This window comes from Tympanuchus pallidicinctus, unplaced genomic scaffold (assembly GCF_026119805.1).
Source record: "Tympanuchus pallidicinctus isolate F22 unplaced genomic scaffold, pur_lepc_1.0 scaffold25, whole genome shotgun sequence".
NCBI classification, from domain to species: domain Eukaryota; kingdom Metazoa; phylum Chordata; class Aves; order Galliformes; family Phasianidae; genus Tympanuchus; species Tympanuchus pallidicinctus.
The window spans coordinates 8,344,172-8,363,325 of NW_026294742.1; the positions used below are offsets into that span (position 1 = coordinate 8,344,172).

At 45.0% G+C, this 19,154-nt stretch overlaps 1 protein-coding gene across 9 annotated transcripts in view; it reads right to left on the reverse strand.

Moving 5' to 3' along the window:
• RAPGEF6 (Rap guanine nucleotide exchange factor 6) overlaps positions 1–19,154 on the reverse strand; it is a 105,178-nt gene that overhangs the window by 77,458 nt on the left and 8,566 nt on the right. For all 9 annotated transcript variants that reach the window (XM_052689628.1, XM_052689627.1, XM_052689634.1 and 6 more), the window contains exons 2-4: positions 8,368–8,438; positions 7,746–7,802; positions 7,182–7,265 (exon numbers count right to left, since the gene is read on the reverse strand). In XM_052689628.1, coding sequence (XP_052545588.1) covers positions 7,182–7,265; positions 7,746–7,802; positions 8,368–8,438 — 212 coding nt within the window. The remainder of the gene's footprint in view (positions 1–7,181; positions 7,266–7,745; positions 7,803–8,367; positions 8,439–19,154) is intronic.

Consider the following 19,154-nt stretch of genomic DNA (forward strand, 5'->3'; position numbering starts at 1 on the left):
TCATCAATGAACGTAACCAGAGTCTTAAATCTACACGCCTTTATTCCACAGCCACCTGCTGCCATAAGACTCAGCTGTACGAGCCACATCACGGCTCTTACAACCACACTGTGTGCTCCTGTTGCTTGCTGCTCACCTATTACATCTGCACCAGCAGCTTTCAGACACTCACTGGCTTGTGACACGGCCACATGAGCAACATCTCCCATGTAAACAAAGGCGGCTTTGTTTACCCCCGCACGCCCTGCCCTGGCCGCCACAACCTTGCTTTCCTCCTCATTCACTGCTATTCATAATTAAAAATGCTTAAGCAATGGTATCACATGAGAAAGGAATGCAAGTTGAACCGGCGGGACGTCGTGCATTGACAGCTAATGGGGATTCAGGCCACAGGATCAGACAGAGCTGCCGACACGTGAAGCACAGATAACGTGCTCCTCAGCAGCTGCTGCTCCCCTCATTCCAGCCATCCCCATTCTGCAGCATGACTCCCTCGTGCAGACAAAGCCCCACACAAATAACACCCAGCTCTAAAAGCTCAGATCTGCAGCACTCGAGCATCTGCTTGACTTCACTGAGCCAAAGGGACCAAAGCTGGTTCCTCTCCCAGGAGCCTCCCACAAAGAAAGGCTGAGGGAACTGGGCTTGTTTAGCTTGGAGAGAAGGCGCTGTGGAGACCTCATTGTGGCCTCCCAATATTTGAAAGGAGAGTATAAACAGGAGGGGGAATGACTGTCCACAAGGGTGGATAGTGACAGGACAAGAGGGAATGGTTTTAAACAAGGATAGGGGAGGTTTAGGGTAGATATTAAGAGGAAGTTTTTCACCCAGAGGGTGGTGATGCACTGGCACAGGTTGCCCAAGGAGGCTGTGGATGCCCCATCCCTGCAGGCATTCAAGGCCAGGCTGGATGTGGCTCTGGGCAGCCTGGGCTGGTCCCAAAACAGAATTTTCTGATCTCGCATCTGATTTTCACATCCATTCTCAAAGCCTTCACTATAGAGATATCGAGCATCTTATAATGCTGTATTTTCCAGGAACTAGAAAATCAAAGACTGGCTGTGTAAGTTGACACCATGATTGCACAGTTACTGATGACTTTCAATAGTTACCTGCAGCAATGCCCTGCACCACATTACTGATACAGCAGTGCAATGGTATACCAAGCGAACGGCATATAATCTGCTGCAAGTATTTTGCTTTAAATGAATATTCTCATCCCAAACTGCCTGCCTGTCAAACAGCTTGAAGGAACACACAGATGAGGACAAACTGTACTTCTTACCACTGCAAGCAGAACCCAGTGACCTCCCACCCTGCCCAACTCAGTAAGCTGCCTGGGTTTCTGCAAGGCAAAGTCATCTCTCACCAGGAATGCACTGATAAGCTGCATAATAAAGGAAGTAAGGTCTGTTTGTTAGGTTTAGGTTTTGTTTGTTGTTGCTGTTTTTTAATTTGTTTATGAATTGAAGCATTTTTTTTCCCAAATCAGAGCTCATCTTCATTTGAAAATCACTTTCCTGAGAGCACCTCTCAAGCAAAGCAGCTGCCCAGCAAAGAGGCAGCATACCTGCTGCAAGGCAACTGCTGCCCAGGCCCAGACGTCCCCATCACCTTTCTCAGCTACTACCAGACACACTACACACTACTGCAAACAGCTTGGAACATCCATCTATATTACTGAACTCCCAGTAGAAATACTCTGAGCTTAATTTCCTTGTAATTGGCCAATAAATAAGAGAAAGCCTGCATAGACTCATGATACACAGTAACACAACTGCAGTGTTTGCGTTGGAGAGGAGGCAGAATCCTTCCACGGTCACAGTATGGTGACCATTGACACAGAAATCCTCACAGGAATTACTGCCTTCCTGGGCAGCTGCAGAGCTGCACTGCTGCTGACTGCATTTCCAGCAGCCCCTAAGCCTTTAATTTGCAAAATAAAGTAGGTAGGGAATTAAGTAACATGAATGTAGATCAGAAGTTGTATTAGAGAATCAAACTTCTGTATAATCTTCCCAAAAGAGGGGGGGGGGGGGAAAGGGAAGGAACACATAAGGATTTAAATATTTTACTTTTAATGGATAATTCAATAGATGAGCTAAAGTCAGTAAAGGGTTACTACCAAAGTGGGTTTTCCCCATTTGTGTTATTTCTTTTTAAATTGGCAAATGCAGGTGCAGAGTTTCCAAGACACCATATGCTGTGCAGGTCCTGAGCATTTCAAAGTAACTTAATTATAAAAATATTACAATGTTTAATTCCATCAGAAAATGGTTTAAAGGAAACTTGAGACCACAAGGAGTGCAGCTGAATGCAGAACATCACTTCCCATTAATGCTCGATCACCATACACCCTTTCTGCATGAGCTGTCAATAACAGCAACGTTTTGCAGGCTTATCTCTCAAGCTGGCTGCAAGCTTTAACTGGGAATGATTCTGAAGGCTGTGAAATGCACCCTCTAGACGCTGCCCTAATTATTGTGCTCAGAATCAGATGAGGTTCTGAGGCAGCCAGCACCTTTCCTACTACTGTCTGTGAGGGAAATTACTGTGAGCTGTGAACAAGATCGTGCCATCGTTTGGTTGTAAGGAAGAGATCTGCACAGAGCCCTGTGTATTCTTTTGGCTCTTGTAGAAGATTATTCTGTGCCAGAAGAAATGTGCCAAGCGCTCATCTTGCTCTGCAACACATCACAGCCTTCTCTCGAGGCAGTGCCTGCAGAAAGCAGCACTCAGCTGTGGGACCAGCACAGAAAGCCTCAGCGGTCATCAGAGCCCGGGCACAGCTCACACACAGCAGGAGCAGCCAAGGCAGGATGCCTGCAAGGATGGTCAGCAGCAGAAAGATGCCACTGTGCCTTCATCACAATCTGGGAAGGCAGGAGCTCTGAGCTGTTCACTCACTGAAAGGCACAGATCCACTGTTTGCAGACAGCAGTCATACAAGGTTTAGGAGTAAAACTGATTGCTTTTGGATGATACATTCAAGGTGTAAACGTATTTGAAAACAAAATGTAAAGGTGTCTAAAGTACAAGAAATGTCAGTTGTGCAAATAGCAAGTCCTTAATCCTCAGTTCTTATCTACCAACGCTGTGAAAGCACAGCACTGGGAGCAGAGAAAACTGTGGCATAGAAGAGACTGAAACGCTTAACAGCCACTGCAAGCTGCAAAATATATTAAAAGATTGTTATCTACAAAAATTAACTTTATAAAAAAATAAGCAAAGATAATTTCAACCTAAGCCACTATTCATACAGCCAAACTGGAGTTGCTCTTTTATTATGGCCATTTTCTTTAATCCAAGCATTTGGGTCGGATTTGGGGTTAAAAAAAAAAAAAAAGATGACTTGTTTGTAGGCAACAAATGCACTACCTGAATTTGGGATAATGGCACCAATTTCCTCCACTTGAGATTTCTGAACAGCCATTTCTGAATTTCTTGGAAGGGGCAGGAAAAGAACTGTTTGCTTTCAAGACACATCTTGGATGTTTCAATACTTTGTATTTTTCCCTTCAAGGTTCAATTCTCATAGCTGTAGGAGGTTGTCATCCACATAATTGGCTTCAGAAGCTCCTCTAGGCCCTTGATACATTTCCTATGGCTAATCTTGCTGTGAGTAATCTCCTTCAAATACCCTGTTCAAATGAATTATCTTGATTAACAAGCAAGGTTAACAGAAAAACTCTTTAACTTGCTGACATGATTTTCCTGCCACAAAATCCCCCAATCCTGTTCTTTTGTTCTGGCCATTACTTTCATGTTAGGAAGAATATTCTTTTCCTACTATGCCAAGTGTACTGATAAATCCATTCTCTGGGCAATAGGGTAATCAAAATCAGGCCATCTTTGTACCCACTATTAATGACTGATTTGCTTATACTATTTAAGAAAGAAAAACAAAGTCTTACAGGGCTCTTCTTATCTTCGTCATCAGGTGAATGAACAAATTTTATCCTACCTGCACACAAATCTTAATCCTCCAATCTTCAATCCAATTATTGAATTACAGCTTGCACAGAAACCCTTTCCCAAGCATCTGCCCCAACTCACTCGAGAGCCTACAGAGATGCACAGGCAGCTGCCTGCTTCAGCTGGGCTATGCCTCTTTCAGGCCTCAATCCAGATATTTTACTCTTTAATGATCTGCAGAAGGACAGGAAGGTTTTCCTGAGCTGAATATCAGAATGGTAGATAATGGATGAAACAAGACATGAAGAAAAGGGGAGCCTGGCCAGCATCTCAGCCAGGTTAAGCAACTGGAGCCTCCTCCATCTGTCAAGGTAAGGGCTGGACAGATGACAGGGAAAGGACAAGTGGTGTGGGAAGGGAGCAGGAAACTGGCAGCAGGTCTTCCCCTTCCAGTCACACTTACGGAAATTGAAAGCATCTCACCAGTAACTGTAACAGCAGTTGCACACATGATTATTAAACACAGGTACAAGGCAGTTAGTTGAAAACAAAACAGATAATAACCACTAGAAAAATGGACATATACACCCCCCTCCCCCATAGGAAGTTTGTCAAATGCTCCAGAGATAAACACAATTGGAATTACCACATCAGTGTTACAAAGGGATCATTGGAAGGCAGTGACCACCAGCCACACGCGAGGATCAAGTTTCCAACTGAAATCCATTTGCTAACTACTATCTGTTACAGTAAATGCCTCTGTCCACCCAGTTCTTTCAAAATGAGAACTATTCCAGCCTGCCTCATGACCTTTTCACAGCACCAGGAGGTCTCCATAAAGCCTAATTTCTCACCCCTGATATTTATAGCTTGCCACACATTAAGGATTCTATTTTGGATCTCACACATTTTCCCCAGGGATGCCTCAAAGCTACCACCATCCTGCATCACTTTTGTGCAGATGACACCTGTCTGCAACCTCTCCCACCTTTGCTCACGTGTTGACACATTTATTCCAGACTCAACAAATCAAATAGCTGGGCTTCGTATCTGATACCTGAAAGCTAAGCAGGATGCCTTCCAAAAAGGCTGCTGGCTGGAAGGACATCTCCACTCCCTTCAGCATCACAGAACTCTTCAAGGATGAATTTATTTATCTTTTTTTTTAAAGCAGCACAGATGCATCAATATACTGAGTAATGTTTTCTTCCACACAGTTTATGTCACTGACATGCAGGTAGAGCATCAGATGCTCATTAGACAGAGTGCACAGCATCGAGATCCTTATCCAAAAAGGAATTACCTGAAAGGACAGATGTCCTGTCTTTTAAAACCAAACTCTCTCCCTTTCTTTAGGGCAAACAGTATTATTAAGGTTGGTAAGGCACATTTCTTCCAAAAAAATAAAGTAAAAATCAAAGCAATACTAAAATGCACTGAGAGATTCTGGAGGAAAAACAAAAGCCAAGCATACAGACACCAGCATCATAATCAATTCAGGAACTCAGGTAATTGCCATTACTGTGTTACCAACTTCCTATTCAAAGTTTGAAATAGCTTTTCTACTCTTGAGAAGATGCTTCACACCTCACTGTGCACTGTGGGCCATTTCCACTGTTATTGCTTAAGCAAAAAGAACAAGACAGAAGTAAGCAAGGAAGAGAACGACACTTTGTGTCCTATCAAAAGGAGCATCTTTGTGATACCCAAGGGGATGAGAATGAAGGCAATGCTATGCTTTCTTAGAGACACGTATTTGAGCCTCCTTTCAGAATGACTTGGCTATGGACAAGGAATAATCCATAACATCAAATGCTACTTTAAATGTAATTAAACAGTGCTAATTATAGTTATGGGAAGAATAGTACTACATAATCCAAGCACTGTTTCATTGAGAATAGCCTGCAAACCATTGGTGACTGCAAATCCCTCAACTACAAAAGCGTTACGCGAGGTATTCAGACCAAGGAAAGCAACCAAACACTATCATACTTCACTTCTCCATCTGAGATCCTGGCCCCGGAGCCCCAGGAGGACCAAGTGGGACTGGATTGTTGGTGCCAAAGTCAAAAGCTTTGGGGGAAACAAAAAGATTCAGACAGTTTCAACCCCTTTTTGCCCACCTGAACTCCTCACTGATTAGCTATCCTTTCAGTTTATCTAGTTGCCCATGTCTGCACTTTCACTCCAAACCTTCAGCATATCAAAGGTCAGCTCGAATTTCAGTTCTTCATTTTTCCTCCTCCCGTAAGACGAAAACACAGACAGGAACAGGTTGGTTATTTGGAAGAGGAGTGCGATCCCTTTCATGTGCTCTCAATGCAAGAGGGGACAACACATCCCAAGAGCTACACCATTTAAACCATAACTTGCTAGCAGTTCACATAACAGAAATTTGTGACCCCATTTCTATCTAGCAGCTATTTTTCCTCATTACCCATTATATGCTGTAAACTAGCAACAACAGAATTGTTTTTCTTCTTTAAAAAAGAAAAGAAACTTAATGATGCAGTTATGTGACACATTACACAAATTCAGAAAAACAACTATCTTCATATAGGCTTTAAGTAAATCTCAGCTTGTTACATCCTCACTTGTGGCACTGCTGGACTCCAGTCCAGTTGCTGGCAGGAGATGAAGCCCATCACACAACTTTTTTTGTTGTTTTTTAAGCACTCCTGCCTATCCTAGAAGCACACTTTCAAGATACAATGAAACAAACACTGCATGATGCACAAGGTCAAGCACAGCATCACAGCACAGCAAGGTCCAGCTCAAGTGAGATATCGAGCCTCTGTTCAAGCACATCCCAGTGCTGCAGCTCTTGGGAACCAACATGTCTGGCCTCTATTCACTTCCTTCACACAAAAAATCACAGAAGCCATTAAAATACAGCCTCAAACCAAGGACAGAAACTGCATGATCTACAGCAGTGCTTTTGAGACAAGGACTTCTACAGAAAACAGTCATGGAGAAGGAGTGATTCAAAAGGCCCCTGAGTTAATAATGCAAATTCTCTCAAACTAAAAAAATTCAGCCAGGCAAGACTTGATGGTTGGTGCTAATGAACGAAGGGTGGAAGGGATTTAAATGAAGTTAGCAGAACATTTCTGTCCGCTGCACAACTTCAGGGAAAAAAAAAAAAAAGAAAGAAAAAGTGACCTTAAAAATTGTATTAAAAAAAAAAATTACAGTAGCATCAACATTACTTTGAAAACAGATCTTGACTTAACCTGGAAAAAACAACCAACTACAATTTCACCTACCTGCAAGGTGGTAAAAACATGGAGTCCTTCATGAGCACAGATCCAGAAAGCAGTATGTACCAGCATCTTGCAATAGTTTCTGAACTGTAAGAAAAGGCACCAGAAATCACTGCTAGCGACCTTCTCTTTACAGCAGCTCAAAAACACCTCACACAAAGTGTTATCCCAGCAAAGCCAGGGCTTCGTGCTCAGCAGCCAGCGCCAGGGGAAGAGTGCCACCTGCTGAGCATCCCCACCACTGCCGCCAGTCCCCGCTCCTCTCGAGGTGCCACCACTGCTGCCAGCCCCTCCTGAGGAGCCCAGCCTGCTTTTTTGCACTGGTTTCTCGGTGCATGCAGCCACGCTGCTGCTGCCGCCAACGGAGCTCCAGCTGGTGGGCACCACCCAGGCACCAGCACTGCTACCCCCAGCTCTTGTCAAAGCTCTTAGTCAGCCTGACTGAGCTTATGTGTTGTAAGTCTTGTATCCACAACTGCTAAAAGAGGAAATGTTGTATTACAGCATGCATTGCAGTGGTTTTGTTTACACTTCTGGAGAACTCCCACCAGCAATATGGGTACTTACCAAAAGAGAACTTGGTTGCCCTTGTATCTCTCATAGCGAGCGCTGGATGACATTATTCTGAAGGAGAAGGAGACATTTAATTTCAATGGTAATCCCCAAAGATCATAAGCCATTAATCACCACATTTCAGCAGAAGCGCTTTAAGGCTTTAAGACCTCAAACTCAACTGTTTTTGTTCTAAATAAAGGATGTGCTTTACCAGAAAATTCAAATTATTACGGTGTTCTTCATTAACCAAATAGATAACATTCAGCTTGTTCTTAAATCACTCCCACACGTTGGAATTAGCCATAGCAACAGAACTGAAGGCACTAAAATACTTCCAACGCACTTTTTGTGCTTTGTTGGCCTTCCATTTTGTGTGTTCTGAGATCATCTGGATGTCTGAAACAGTCAAAGGCATCTGCAACCCGGAGCTAACATGGGGTACTTCCTACACAACCCCTTGCAGACAAATGGCAGTAAGCCCTGCCCTCGTTGTCAGCAGAGCTCATTAGCTTGCACTCTGTGCCACAGCACTGCAGTGACACAGCTCACATTCTGCCACCTTTAAGTGCAGGCAGAGAAACCCCTGCTCACCTCCACAACACAGCCTGGCAGCACCACTTCCACAGTACTTTACCTCAGCTGATGCTCCCTGAAGTGTGAGAGTATGTCCAGCCCATGAAGGAAGGAGTAGATAGTATTTAAGTCCTAAAAAGACAAAAATTAAAAAAGATGTGAGCAATTGCAATTTCATTCACAGCGTCTAATCACTTTTTCATTACTTTTTCCAATACTTTAGTAAGTTCCACAGCCTCATAGGAAATTGCATTGATGCTCACAGCCCAGTTCAGCAGCCAGGCTGGGATGCACAGAATGCTCACAGTTCAGCTGCTGCAGCAATGGCTGCACAGTTACCCGAGCAAGGCTCTGAAGCAGCCTGCTATTGAAATACCTCTGAAAATATGATGTACATGAATGGGTACCGCAGCAAACGCGGTGTAACAAGCAGTATGACTTCTCATATTGGATAAATAGCACCACTAAAACATTTTAACACCTGTTTAAAGAGGCAAGAGATCAGGCAACTCTGTAAAGAGCAAAGAACGTGAGAAAAGCTAAACCATACAGCACAGTGCAGAGGGCTACAGCACCTTTCCATAACACGGTACAAGTGACTTTGCAACCATCTCAGACCCAGCTGCAGCACAACGGGCCTCTGGCTCAGCCCAGCACCAGCAGCTCCTCCAGCACACTCTGACAAAGGTACAGAGCACACAGGTTTGGATTCATCTCCCTCCTCCTGCTGTGAGGGCTCAGCATCACACAGCCACCCGTCATCTGCTATGGACAGAACCAACTTTCATGAAGCAACAATATTCCAACATGCAGATGATGAAAGAGAGGACGTTATGCAGAACAGGTAATTAGGAGAAGCAGCAGTTTGAGCTCCTCTCCGCACAGAATTCTTTTTATTCACCAAAATATCTGTGCTGTTGGTACAGACCACACGTCAAGGGAAGCTCACCAGGGCCATTCCTCACTCTGGTTTCTGTCCTGAGCAGGTAGGCTGCTGGCTTTAACAACGTGCTGTGTGTGTTATATACCAATAAGTCTCCAGCTCAGCCTCAGAAAATATGCTCTGAGTTCTCAGCACTGCATTTATACAGCATTTGCAAAAGAGAAATCAATATGAATGCTAGCATGAAAATTTACAGTGGGTTTACTTTAGGAAAGTTCTTTGGCTTAATACCCAGTGTTTAGAAATATAGCGGATATGGACTGTAGTACCAAATGAAAGGTCAAACGTAATTGCAGGCCATGTAAAACCAATAAAACTCCCACTTTTTTTTTTTTTTTAAATGTCATTACCAAGCCCATGAAAGTTAAACAGACGGCCTGAATGCTTAGCATTCATATCTACAAAGCTAGGATTTCCCACCGCCCAGCCTCACTGCAACACCTCAGCTGCCCACCACCACTGCTATGAGCTGTTCAAGCTGTGTGCAGACAGAGCTGGTGCTCCTTCATTGCTCAGGCTGCATCTCCAAGAGGTGACCGCATCCTCAGGGCAGCTCCTCTTCATACAACAGAGCATGAGACCAGGAGCGGTTACTTTAAAAACCTGATGTGTGCTGCAGCACCAGCCCAACACATAACCACAGCACAAAGGGCAGAGATCACCCCTGCAGATCACCGTGGCAGAAAGTGCCATAAAAAAAAAAGATGCCAAAGTGCAACAGTAAATGGCACACGAGCAGAACTCGGAGCACTCAATCCCTGAGAGCCTAAAGGCAATCTCTGCCAACGTTTGAAATGACTGCTAACAATAAAGCCATTCCACCATGTGCACACGGACCAAGGTCCAAGTTGTTGGGTTATTTTTTTTTTTTATTTTGTAATCTGCACTTTTAGAGCTTTTAACCACCCTGAAACTAAAACACTCTTTAAATAGTACATCCCAACACGCTCTTCAGTCTTCAACAGACAACTGCCAGTCCCGGTTTCCTTATGGAGGGGTCTGCCCATGTTTTCTGTCCAGCCAAGTGACATTACAAAGGGCACAGAGCAGCAAGCAGTGGTTGTGAACGCTGCCAGGATGGGCTTGAGAGCCATGAGGGCTGGGATGCGGATGCTGCAGCAATCCCTGTGCTATGGGAGCAGCAGCGTGCAGCGCCGCCCGCACACTGTTACTCACCCAGGAAAGCTGCTGAAGCACAGCTCACCCCTGTCCTAAGGACAAAAGGATTTCACAGCCTTCTTTGAGTTTTATTTGAGTTAACTTTTAACAGCTTAACATCCACTCTCAGTAAGGAGTGCCTCTGCCACCCCCTGAGGCTGTATCACCTCCTTCGCCGTCGCCCTTTAATCCATGGAGAAGCTGTAGGGGTTGGGATGGAGGATCCAGGGACAGAGGAAGAGGATTTGTTTTGAGAGTTCTGCTCACAGCTTTTTCTAAACAAACCAACCACAGCTCAGCCAGCACAACTGCGCTCTGTTAGAAGCACACTCACATGCCATAGAGTGGTAAAAAAGGTTTCTAAACCCTCCTGGGATGCTAAGGGCACTTTGGAACAAGGATGAAATTACTGCATCAGAAGTAAACATCAAACAAAAAGCTGATGTTCTGTACGATGTGACCCCAGCCAGGTGTCCCAGTAACACGTGGTTATTTTAAAACACCAAGCAGGAAATCTGTTCTGTTTTGAAGGAAAGCAGAGTAAACAGTTCCAACATGACCTCATTGTTGTGCATTCTGATAAATCACCCCAAGAGCCACCCTCAGCAGTCAGAGAGGTACCAAGGAAACTGAGGAAGCCATAAATCCTTCCATAACTCTTCTAGCACTGCCCAGCACATTACTTGTAAGGGCTGAGGAAGGAGTCCCCAGCTAACCTGGTACACCATGCAGCACCAACCCAGAGCTCAGGGCTTCAGATGCCTTCAATGAACAAACTGGCCTGAAGATAAGGGTTTTGACATACTCTGGGACAACAGCTGAACGTCTGAATTAAAGTAGTTATTTAAAATGTCTAGATTTCGGTAAAGCAAACAAAAGCAGTTCTTAGGAAACAGACAGCAAGCTGCCAGCAGCTCTCCTCCAGCCTGCCTTGCCTCACCCCGCAGTGATTCAGCAGGCTCCTTATATAGATTGAATGCATCTTTCATTAGGAATCCCGCCAGCCTCAATACAGACTTTGTCACCTGTAGGGGGTGCAGCAGAAGAGAGGAAATGTTGCTCAGCATGGTTTATGGTTTTCATTGCTTCCCTTCCTGTTACTTCACCAAAGGCTGGAATCCGCACCGTTTCCTTTACTCCCTGTTTAAAGCCAATTGTAAAAATAGTCCTCCCAAATTCTTTCCTGATGGTGTAACACAAGAAATAAAAACACAGAAACATTCTCGAGCTGCCTGACCCACGTTCCGTATATCCAGAGATCACTGTGGCAGAGGCACTGACCCCAGGACGCACCCAGCTCCGTCCCTCACGTGGGAACAAATCCATCCCTTGGCTGGGTGACCACAGCAGGACAGGGCACAGCCGCTCCTGGCCCCCACCACTACGTGCCCTGCTTGGTGGCGAGGCTATTTGACTTTATTAACGTTTACATGCAAAATAACGCTGCCTTTGGGCTCTCCACTTAGAGCCGGGCAGCACACCAAGAGCAGCAATTCCCTTTAAAGCACCCTCCTGCCTAGCTAGTGGCCTTTAAAAGAAATGGATACACAAAGCTTAGGCGTTATTACACACAGCACTCGTACAGGACAGCAGAGCTGAAGAAGCACTACTAAGGAGCAAAGCATGTCACACCACTTGATGCAAGAAATACCAGAAAATCCAAAAGCCAGCCTGAAGTGCCTCTTGTCCAACACAGCAGCAGCCTTGAATTGCTCAGGCTGCTCCCAGTGACGTCTGTGTGAAGTGAACTGGTTCAGCTGCTTCAGGGCTACACAGCATTACTCAGGAAGAAATCAGAGTGTATTTCATGAAGAAATCTTCTCTCTAAAGAAGAGCAACAAGTGAAACCTCCCTGGCCTCAATTAGCAGTCTGCTCACTCCGGGCGTTTATGTAAGAAAAGCTGAGCTTTCCTAGGATCTCACTAAAAAACCCTGAATTGTTTACGATGATTTTATAGCACAGGATCACTGCTGGCAGACAACAGAACAGCTTCAGATGGCCAAGGGACAGCCTCCTCATGTACCCATTATCAGACAGCTCCAGGTATTGGCCGTGTTGGGACATGATACTGGGCAACATCCCAGGCTGTTCCACCCCGCGTGGCCCAGCTGGCACACGCTGCTCCTGCCCACTGTGCTGCCCTCATCCATCAGGAACAGATGCAAGGAACAGCATTTCTGCTGTGAATGCAGGAAGTACAACTGACAGCATGAGTTAACAGCACAGCCACCAAGAGGAAACTAAAAATCTGGCTTCAGTTTTTCTGGACTGTCAGAAGCAACGTTTGCAGGCCTGGATTGGTTTTTCTTCCTGCAAACGCAACATGTCTCTCAAAGGGGCTCATGCAGTTTCCTATGTCTTAAATGCACTTCCCTACAACATGCATGCGTGGCCACAGGCACAGACTTCAGAATTACATTTCACCCCTAGGAATAAAAGCATCCTTAACACAAGTTGAAAAAGGCAGATCTGATTTAAGAACGGAGGCTCCAGAGCCACCACTACAGCTTATTTATAGGCAGAAAGCATCGCCACGCGACTACTCATTTCCAGGAGAAAAAGAAAAAAATAAAGCAAAGTTCTTCTATATAAAAATAAAACAAAAAGCGTCTCTGCTCCCCAACAACTCCCCCACCCAGAACAGATAAACAGCCTCCACCCATGAACCCTGGACCGCGACGATAGAAGACTGTGGTAGAAAGAAAAACACTTGAAGAATGATATTTTTTATTATTGTTTTTACTGCTGTTTCATCACACTGAGTCAGCACTTCTGGAGCCCCCGCTTTGCACAAGAGGGAAGAAAGAGTAAAAACTTCCTTTGGGTTTTGCAGAGCAGATCCTGAGGCCTCAATTGCAGGGCCAGGAGCATCAAACAGCACAGCTCCCAGGCATCAGTGGGTATCTGATGCATGGCTCTTATCAAGGCTCAGAACACACGTACAGCAATGGAAAGTTACCTTTAAGGAAAACACTGCTATAAAGCTACCATACACTCATTACTTCAGTTTTAGTACATCTTTCAGATTTTTATGTTGAGCTTAGAAAACCCAAAAGCAAGCTGAGCTCACAGCTCAACCGCATGGGGAGCTCAGAATGCCCAGAATTATTCACAGCACTCACACCTACCAAGGAGCAGGGGCTCCCATCAAGTGTTGTTCAGTAAGAGACTAAAGAACACAAGAGCAACAAGTGCCAACAGGTGAAAAGGGAGCCTTCAGGCTTCCAGATCACCCCTGCTTCCTAGCCGAGCAGCTCACTGCTTATCACTACTCGCTGCCCCCAAATAGCTGTACTTGGGTTAAACAGGCTTCGTCCCAGCCCCAAAGACACCTGCTTGCCTGCTTCACAGAGAAACTAAGAGGAACAGGTTTGAAAGCACAAGGAAAAAAAAAAAAGAGAGAATTGGGCAGGGAGGGCCTGAATTCTGAAACCCTAAGGAAGAGGTTCTTATCTTATAAGAAGTTTGGCACAGGAACCCAGGGAGAAGGAGAAAGGAAGCAGATGATGAAATCTGAAGGTCCATTACTGACAGCTCTGAGTGCCTGCACACAGCTTGCTCCACCAAGCACCTGAGCACATGGTGTGGCTGTGGCCATGCTCATCCAGTACAGGATTTGCTGGTGCTGCTTCCCCCTCAGCCCTGCTGGAGCTGAGCTCAGCAGCAATGACATTCTACCACTGCTGCATCTTGCACCAAACATCCGTCACTAAGCTCTGTTTGACGTCACAAGCTCAGAGAAAGACTAACAGGTTGAACAGAAACACTTCATTGCAATTAGTTCCCAATAAATGGGAATAAATAAATGGGTCACCATAACGTGTAGTTTTGTAACAGTATATTTATGATTTTTTTCATATATCATGAAGTATTTCTTTGCAAAATCAAGGAAGCAAAGATAAAGTTTGTCAGGAAATTAAGTTTTGCTTAATAAGTAATACTGAAGTCAACATGAGATCTCTCACCAATATTGTAACTTGAGTCACCTGCTCAGATGCAGGCAGTGGAAAGGAACCCAGCTCTGCAAACTGTCACAAAACAGCTTGGTACAGCAGCAGAGTATTAAAGTCATCACACTGCTTCCAGTTAAAATACTGTGTTTTCATTCATCATTAATGACAAGGCAGCAGCAGGTTGGGGGAAAAAAAAAAAAAAAGAGAAGATGGCAATTGCAAACAAAGCATTGCATGAAAAGTAAAGCTCTCCCACAACCTCTTTCAATTAAACCAATGAAGGAGTAAAAGAAAAAGTCATCTCCAGCTCCTTCATACCCACAATGCCATCAGAGATGAGAAAGAAAGCAGCAAGGAGCCAAGCAGCAGCTCCTGCTGGAGAGCCCAACACATGGGGAGCAACCAGCATTCTGCCCCAGAGAGAAGCTGTGATTATCTGAATGCTGATCCTGACAGCTAAACTCCAGTACAGCTACAACAACACACAGGTATGTCAGCAGTTCTGTATGTGTATGCACACACATCCTCAGCAGAAAAAAAGGGAAATCAGTAGCTCTTAGTGCCCTTGCCTGCAGGGCCACAAAGCAAGGCAGGTTTACCCTGCTGCCACACCTGAACACAAACTACAGCAGCAGAACTCAGAATGCTGGCAATTGGCTGCTGCTTTAAGATCTGCTGCTGTGGTTCTCAGCAATACCTGCATCAGAAACCACAACGGAGCTGAGGAGGAAATTTAATGATGTAAATATATGAGAAAAGGTTTGAAGCCCAATCAGTGGTAGTATGAGAGGTACAGGTATCTTCCCTGCTAATTACAAGTGATCATTTAACCATCAGAACATAAAATGAAGGGGCCATGTTGAGCTTGACATACATGGAAGTTCTCCTTCAGCCAGCTCAGAGCAACCAAAAATCAGAGGCTATTTATTCTTACCTACACGGACCTCAAACCAGCCAAATCACTGCTGCACCATTCCAGTGAAACCACAATCACCACCCATTTGCAATGCAACACCCCCAGGGACTCCTCCATCACCTCACTCTCCATAAGAGTTAACAGTACTCTATGGATATAATAAACCCACTTTTAAACATCAGTATCTCAGTGTTGAGTAGATGACTTCTGCTTGCTAAACTGCCATTATTCACTGCACATGAAAAAACACCCAGTGCTAACTTATTCTGAGCCCCAAACAGGTTTCCAGAAGCAGCGCCATGCATTAAGACTCCGACTTTTGTTTCATCAGCTCATGTTGAAGGCAGGCACAGGGTGAGGAAATGCAATGCTGGGGCCACCAACAGAATGCTGCAATGCACCATTACAACACAGGTCTCTGGACAGTTGTGCACGTGACAGTAGGCATGGAGAACACACACAGCCCCATACACCCCCCCCAGAGGAACAGAAGGATCCTGTATTGCAGCTCAGGCATTTTACTCAATATGGCTGAAATTCAGGCACCCATATTCTTGAGCAGCACTCACTCACAGCACAGCAGTGCTCAGTGGGACAGCCAGCCCTCAGCAGCACCTCCTGGGGCACCCACAGCCCTTCTTCAGGGCATCAAAGCATCATTAATGTGCACCATACTGAGTGCTAAATGCTGTCACCTCCAAATTCTCTGCAGCCACGCTGGCAGGATTTGAGAGATGTAAAGTAAGGGAAGTTTCCAGCTTTTTCAACACGGCAGTCATGCTGCCACCAATCATGCAGTGCTGCCCAGACTGCTTGCTGCAGGTCTGCTGAGCTCCATCAGCCCCTTTCAGGCAATGTGCACAGAGAAAACCAGCAGCACTTGTGAACACCACCCACCAGTGGGTCCTTCGCTTCCGTATGAGGGCTGCCCAGCTGTGAGAAGGACCACTGTGTCTTTCACAGAATCCTCAATCAAAGACTAAATGTAGCTTCTAAAAATTCAGAGTGCAGCAAGTCAGAAATGTGAGCACAGTCTCCTCTTTCTTGGGCAATACTTACAGCATAATGGCATCTCTTGTCTGAAGGAAAAAAAGCAGCAGAGGGACAGCCAGGTTCCACCAGTGAGGTTTGCAGGGCAGATGGGGTTACATACACTGTTGCTTCTGTCTTGGAAGTCGTAATTTTATAGATAGAGCAGCGACATGAAAACACAGCTTTTCCTAAGCTTAAAGCTTTAACTTGCATGCTCACATGGGCTTTCTTGCATCTACGGGGCTATTTTCGATAACTTTTGTTATTAAGGCCAGAAAAAATACAATTAAAAATGCTGCCAAAATGTTGCTTTAGGGAGGACAGGGCAGGACGCCATAAATTCACAGGACGTCACAGCACAGGAAAATCTCAAATGGAAGAAGGTTCTGGTAGCAGGCAGTGACAAGACAGCGTTCCTCCAAAATGCTGATGTGGTTGGATGAGATGAAGGTTTTCAAATAATAACTACTGACCTGTGACTCACAGACAAAGCAATTATTAGCCAATAATTTGATATCACAGACTTATAGTAAGAAGAAAATAACCGAAGTGTGATAATTTAGCTATCCAAGTATTCCTGCCCTGGAAAATGCTTCCATACAGCTCTTAACTCTATGCTAATAAGCCCCCTGCACCTTACAGCAGCTCACACTCGGAGCTCACACCCAAGTCTCACCTACAGAGATGCTGCCCACAAGATAGATCCTGGAAACTGCCAAGGAAACATGGCCCAGGTTCCAGGGTACAGTTGGACAACTGAGCACAGGTCACAAATGACAGGCATGCTGCATCCCACCCTCAGCTCACTGTCACATTTTCTCATTTATTCCTTAACAGCAGCACTGTCAATGATGGTTTAGTTCAGTAAATGGGCACCCACCAGGACAGGAGGAGCTTTAAGCTCTGCTCCCAGCAAAGCTGGGCTGACAAAGCAGCTACAGAGCACGAGGGGGGAGGACCACCTCCTGCACAAGTACCAGACAGTCCCACCAGCTCAGCAACCCCATAAACCCTCCTGCAGCCACCCTGTGGGTCACATGTAACATCAGCTACACGAGACTTTGCTGAAGGAAGCAGAAAGTTTATTGACAGGAGGTCAGTAGCCTAACACAGGACTGCCAGCTTCCTTCCTACTTCAAGTGGGAAACAGGAACAGAAACTCCCTCCGCAACAAGTTGGGAAGATCACTTCTACTTGGCCAAACCAAGGCAGCCTATCACCAGGCTGTGACAAGAGCATAAAAACCCTCCCAGCCAACGTCCAGCAGCAGAAGTGATTCAAGACCTCACAACTCTGAATACACAACACACAGTAAAGGCAGAACTCGCTCTCCAGCTCTTGTAAACGCAAACTGTCCAGGTGAAAAGTATTATCACAGCCCTGGAACTCTGTCTGAAGGAATTCCTATGTGGACAAAAAGTCAAACTGTACGTGCCACAGCGCAATGCAAATATCCTTTCCCTGCAGACCGAGAGGACCAGCATTTATTAACCATGGAGGACGGGACTGCCTAAGTGTCAACACTTTACAGCCTTGTTTTTCCAATTAAGAGATAATTTTGTAAGGCATTTATTTATTTATTTTTTAAACTTGTTCTGCTACAACTTGATGCTCTCTTAACATGCTAAAAGACAACCAACAACTAGCAGAGCTAAGGAACCTAGAGAAGTCAGACGCAGGATGCCAAATAACTTGTGCACGCTTCCCTGGATTAAGGGTATTTTCAAAATACTGTATTGAAATCACCAAGACGAGAAGCAAGGTGAATCATGGTTTCAGCAGATAGAGGAAAACCCTCTGTGCTTTAAGCCTGAGGTCACTGGAACAAGACAACCACCCAGTTCTAGGAATAACTTGAGTGAGAATGCAGGCATTAGCAAAGCAGTGTTATGGCAACAGCAAACCTCTCATGAGAAGAGCCAGAGTTCCTGCTAGAACTTTATAGATCTATTCTGTAATGATCTACTCTGTATAGATCTAGAGCTTTATAGATCTATTCTGTAATGTACTTCCCAATGAAAACAAGTTTGCACGTGTGGAGTGTGAGAGGAGAAACCCTGCAAGCTGGAAGCTGACCCAGAAAGTTCAGTCCTCAAGAGCATTCAGCTTCTCTGCCACTAACAAGACCAGCACAAGCCACTTTTTAATGCTAAGAGACTCATTTCCACCTACATATTACCAGCTCTTTACACTCTCAGGATGGGATTACAGGCACACTGCAGTGCACAGGATTATCAACCAGCACAAAGCCTGCCATGGATGCCCAAGGCAGCAGTATGCCATGGATGCTCACTGACTGCTCCAAGGTATTGCAGGCTTCCCTCCTGGGAAACAGGGCCTGGGCACAAGTGAGCACTTTCCCTTCCAGTTTCCTTCTGCACCACACTTATTTCTTCAAGACCAAGCGTTATTTTTTATTTGTGCTGCAGACACCCAGCTGGCCTTACATAAAGCGATACAAGAATCAGTTGTGTCAAAGCTCAGTATTACTGAAGCACTCCTTGTAGAGCTTACAAGAAGCATTTTGCCATGCTACTCGAAGGATGTTCTTTTACAAATAATTACATTTTTTATGAGGACTTTTAGTTAGCGTGGTATTTCAGGGTTTAATGCTGTCTCTGAGGAATTGAACCACCTACACGTTTTGACTGCCTGCCCTCCACCTTTTTGCAGTTTTGGAGAACAAAAGCAGAACAAAAATGTATTTTTCTTCCATTTGGCAACTTTTCCAAATGCCAGCAGTACTTGCAGTTCTCTCCCACCTCCCTCCACACCCTCTTCTCACCCTTCCTTTCTGTTCCAGCATCTCCATGGAGTTTCTATTGCAGGGTTAGTAACAAGGCAC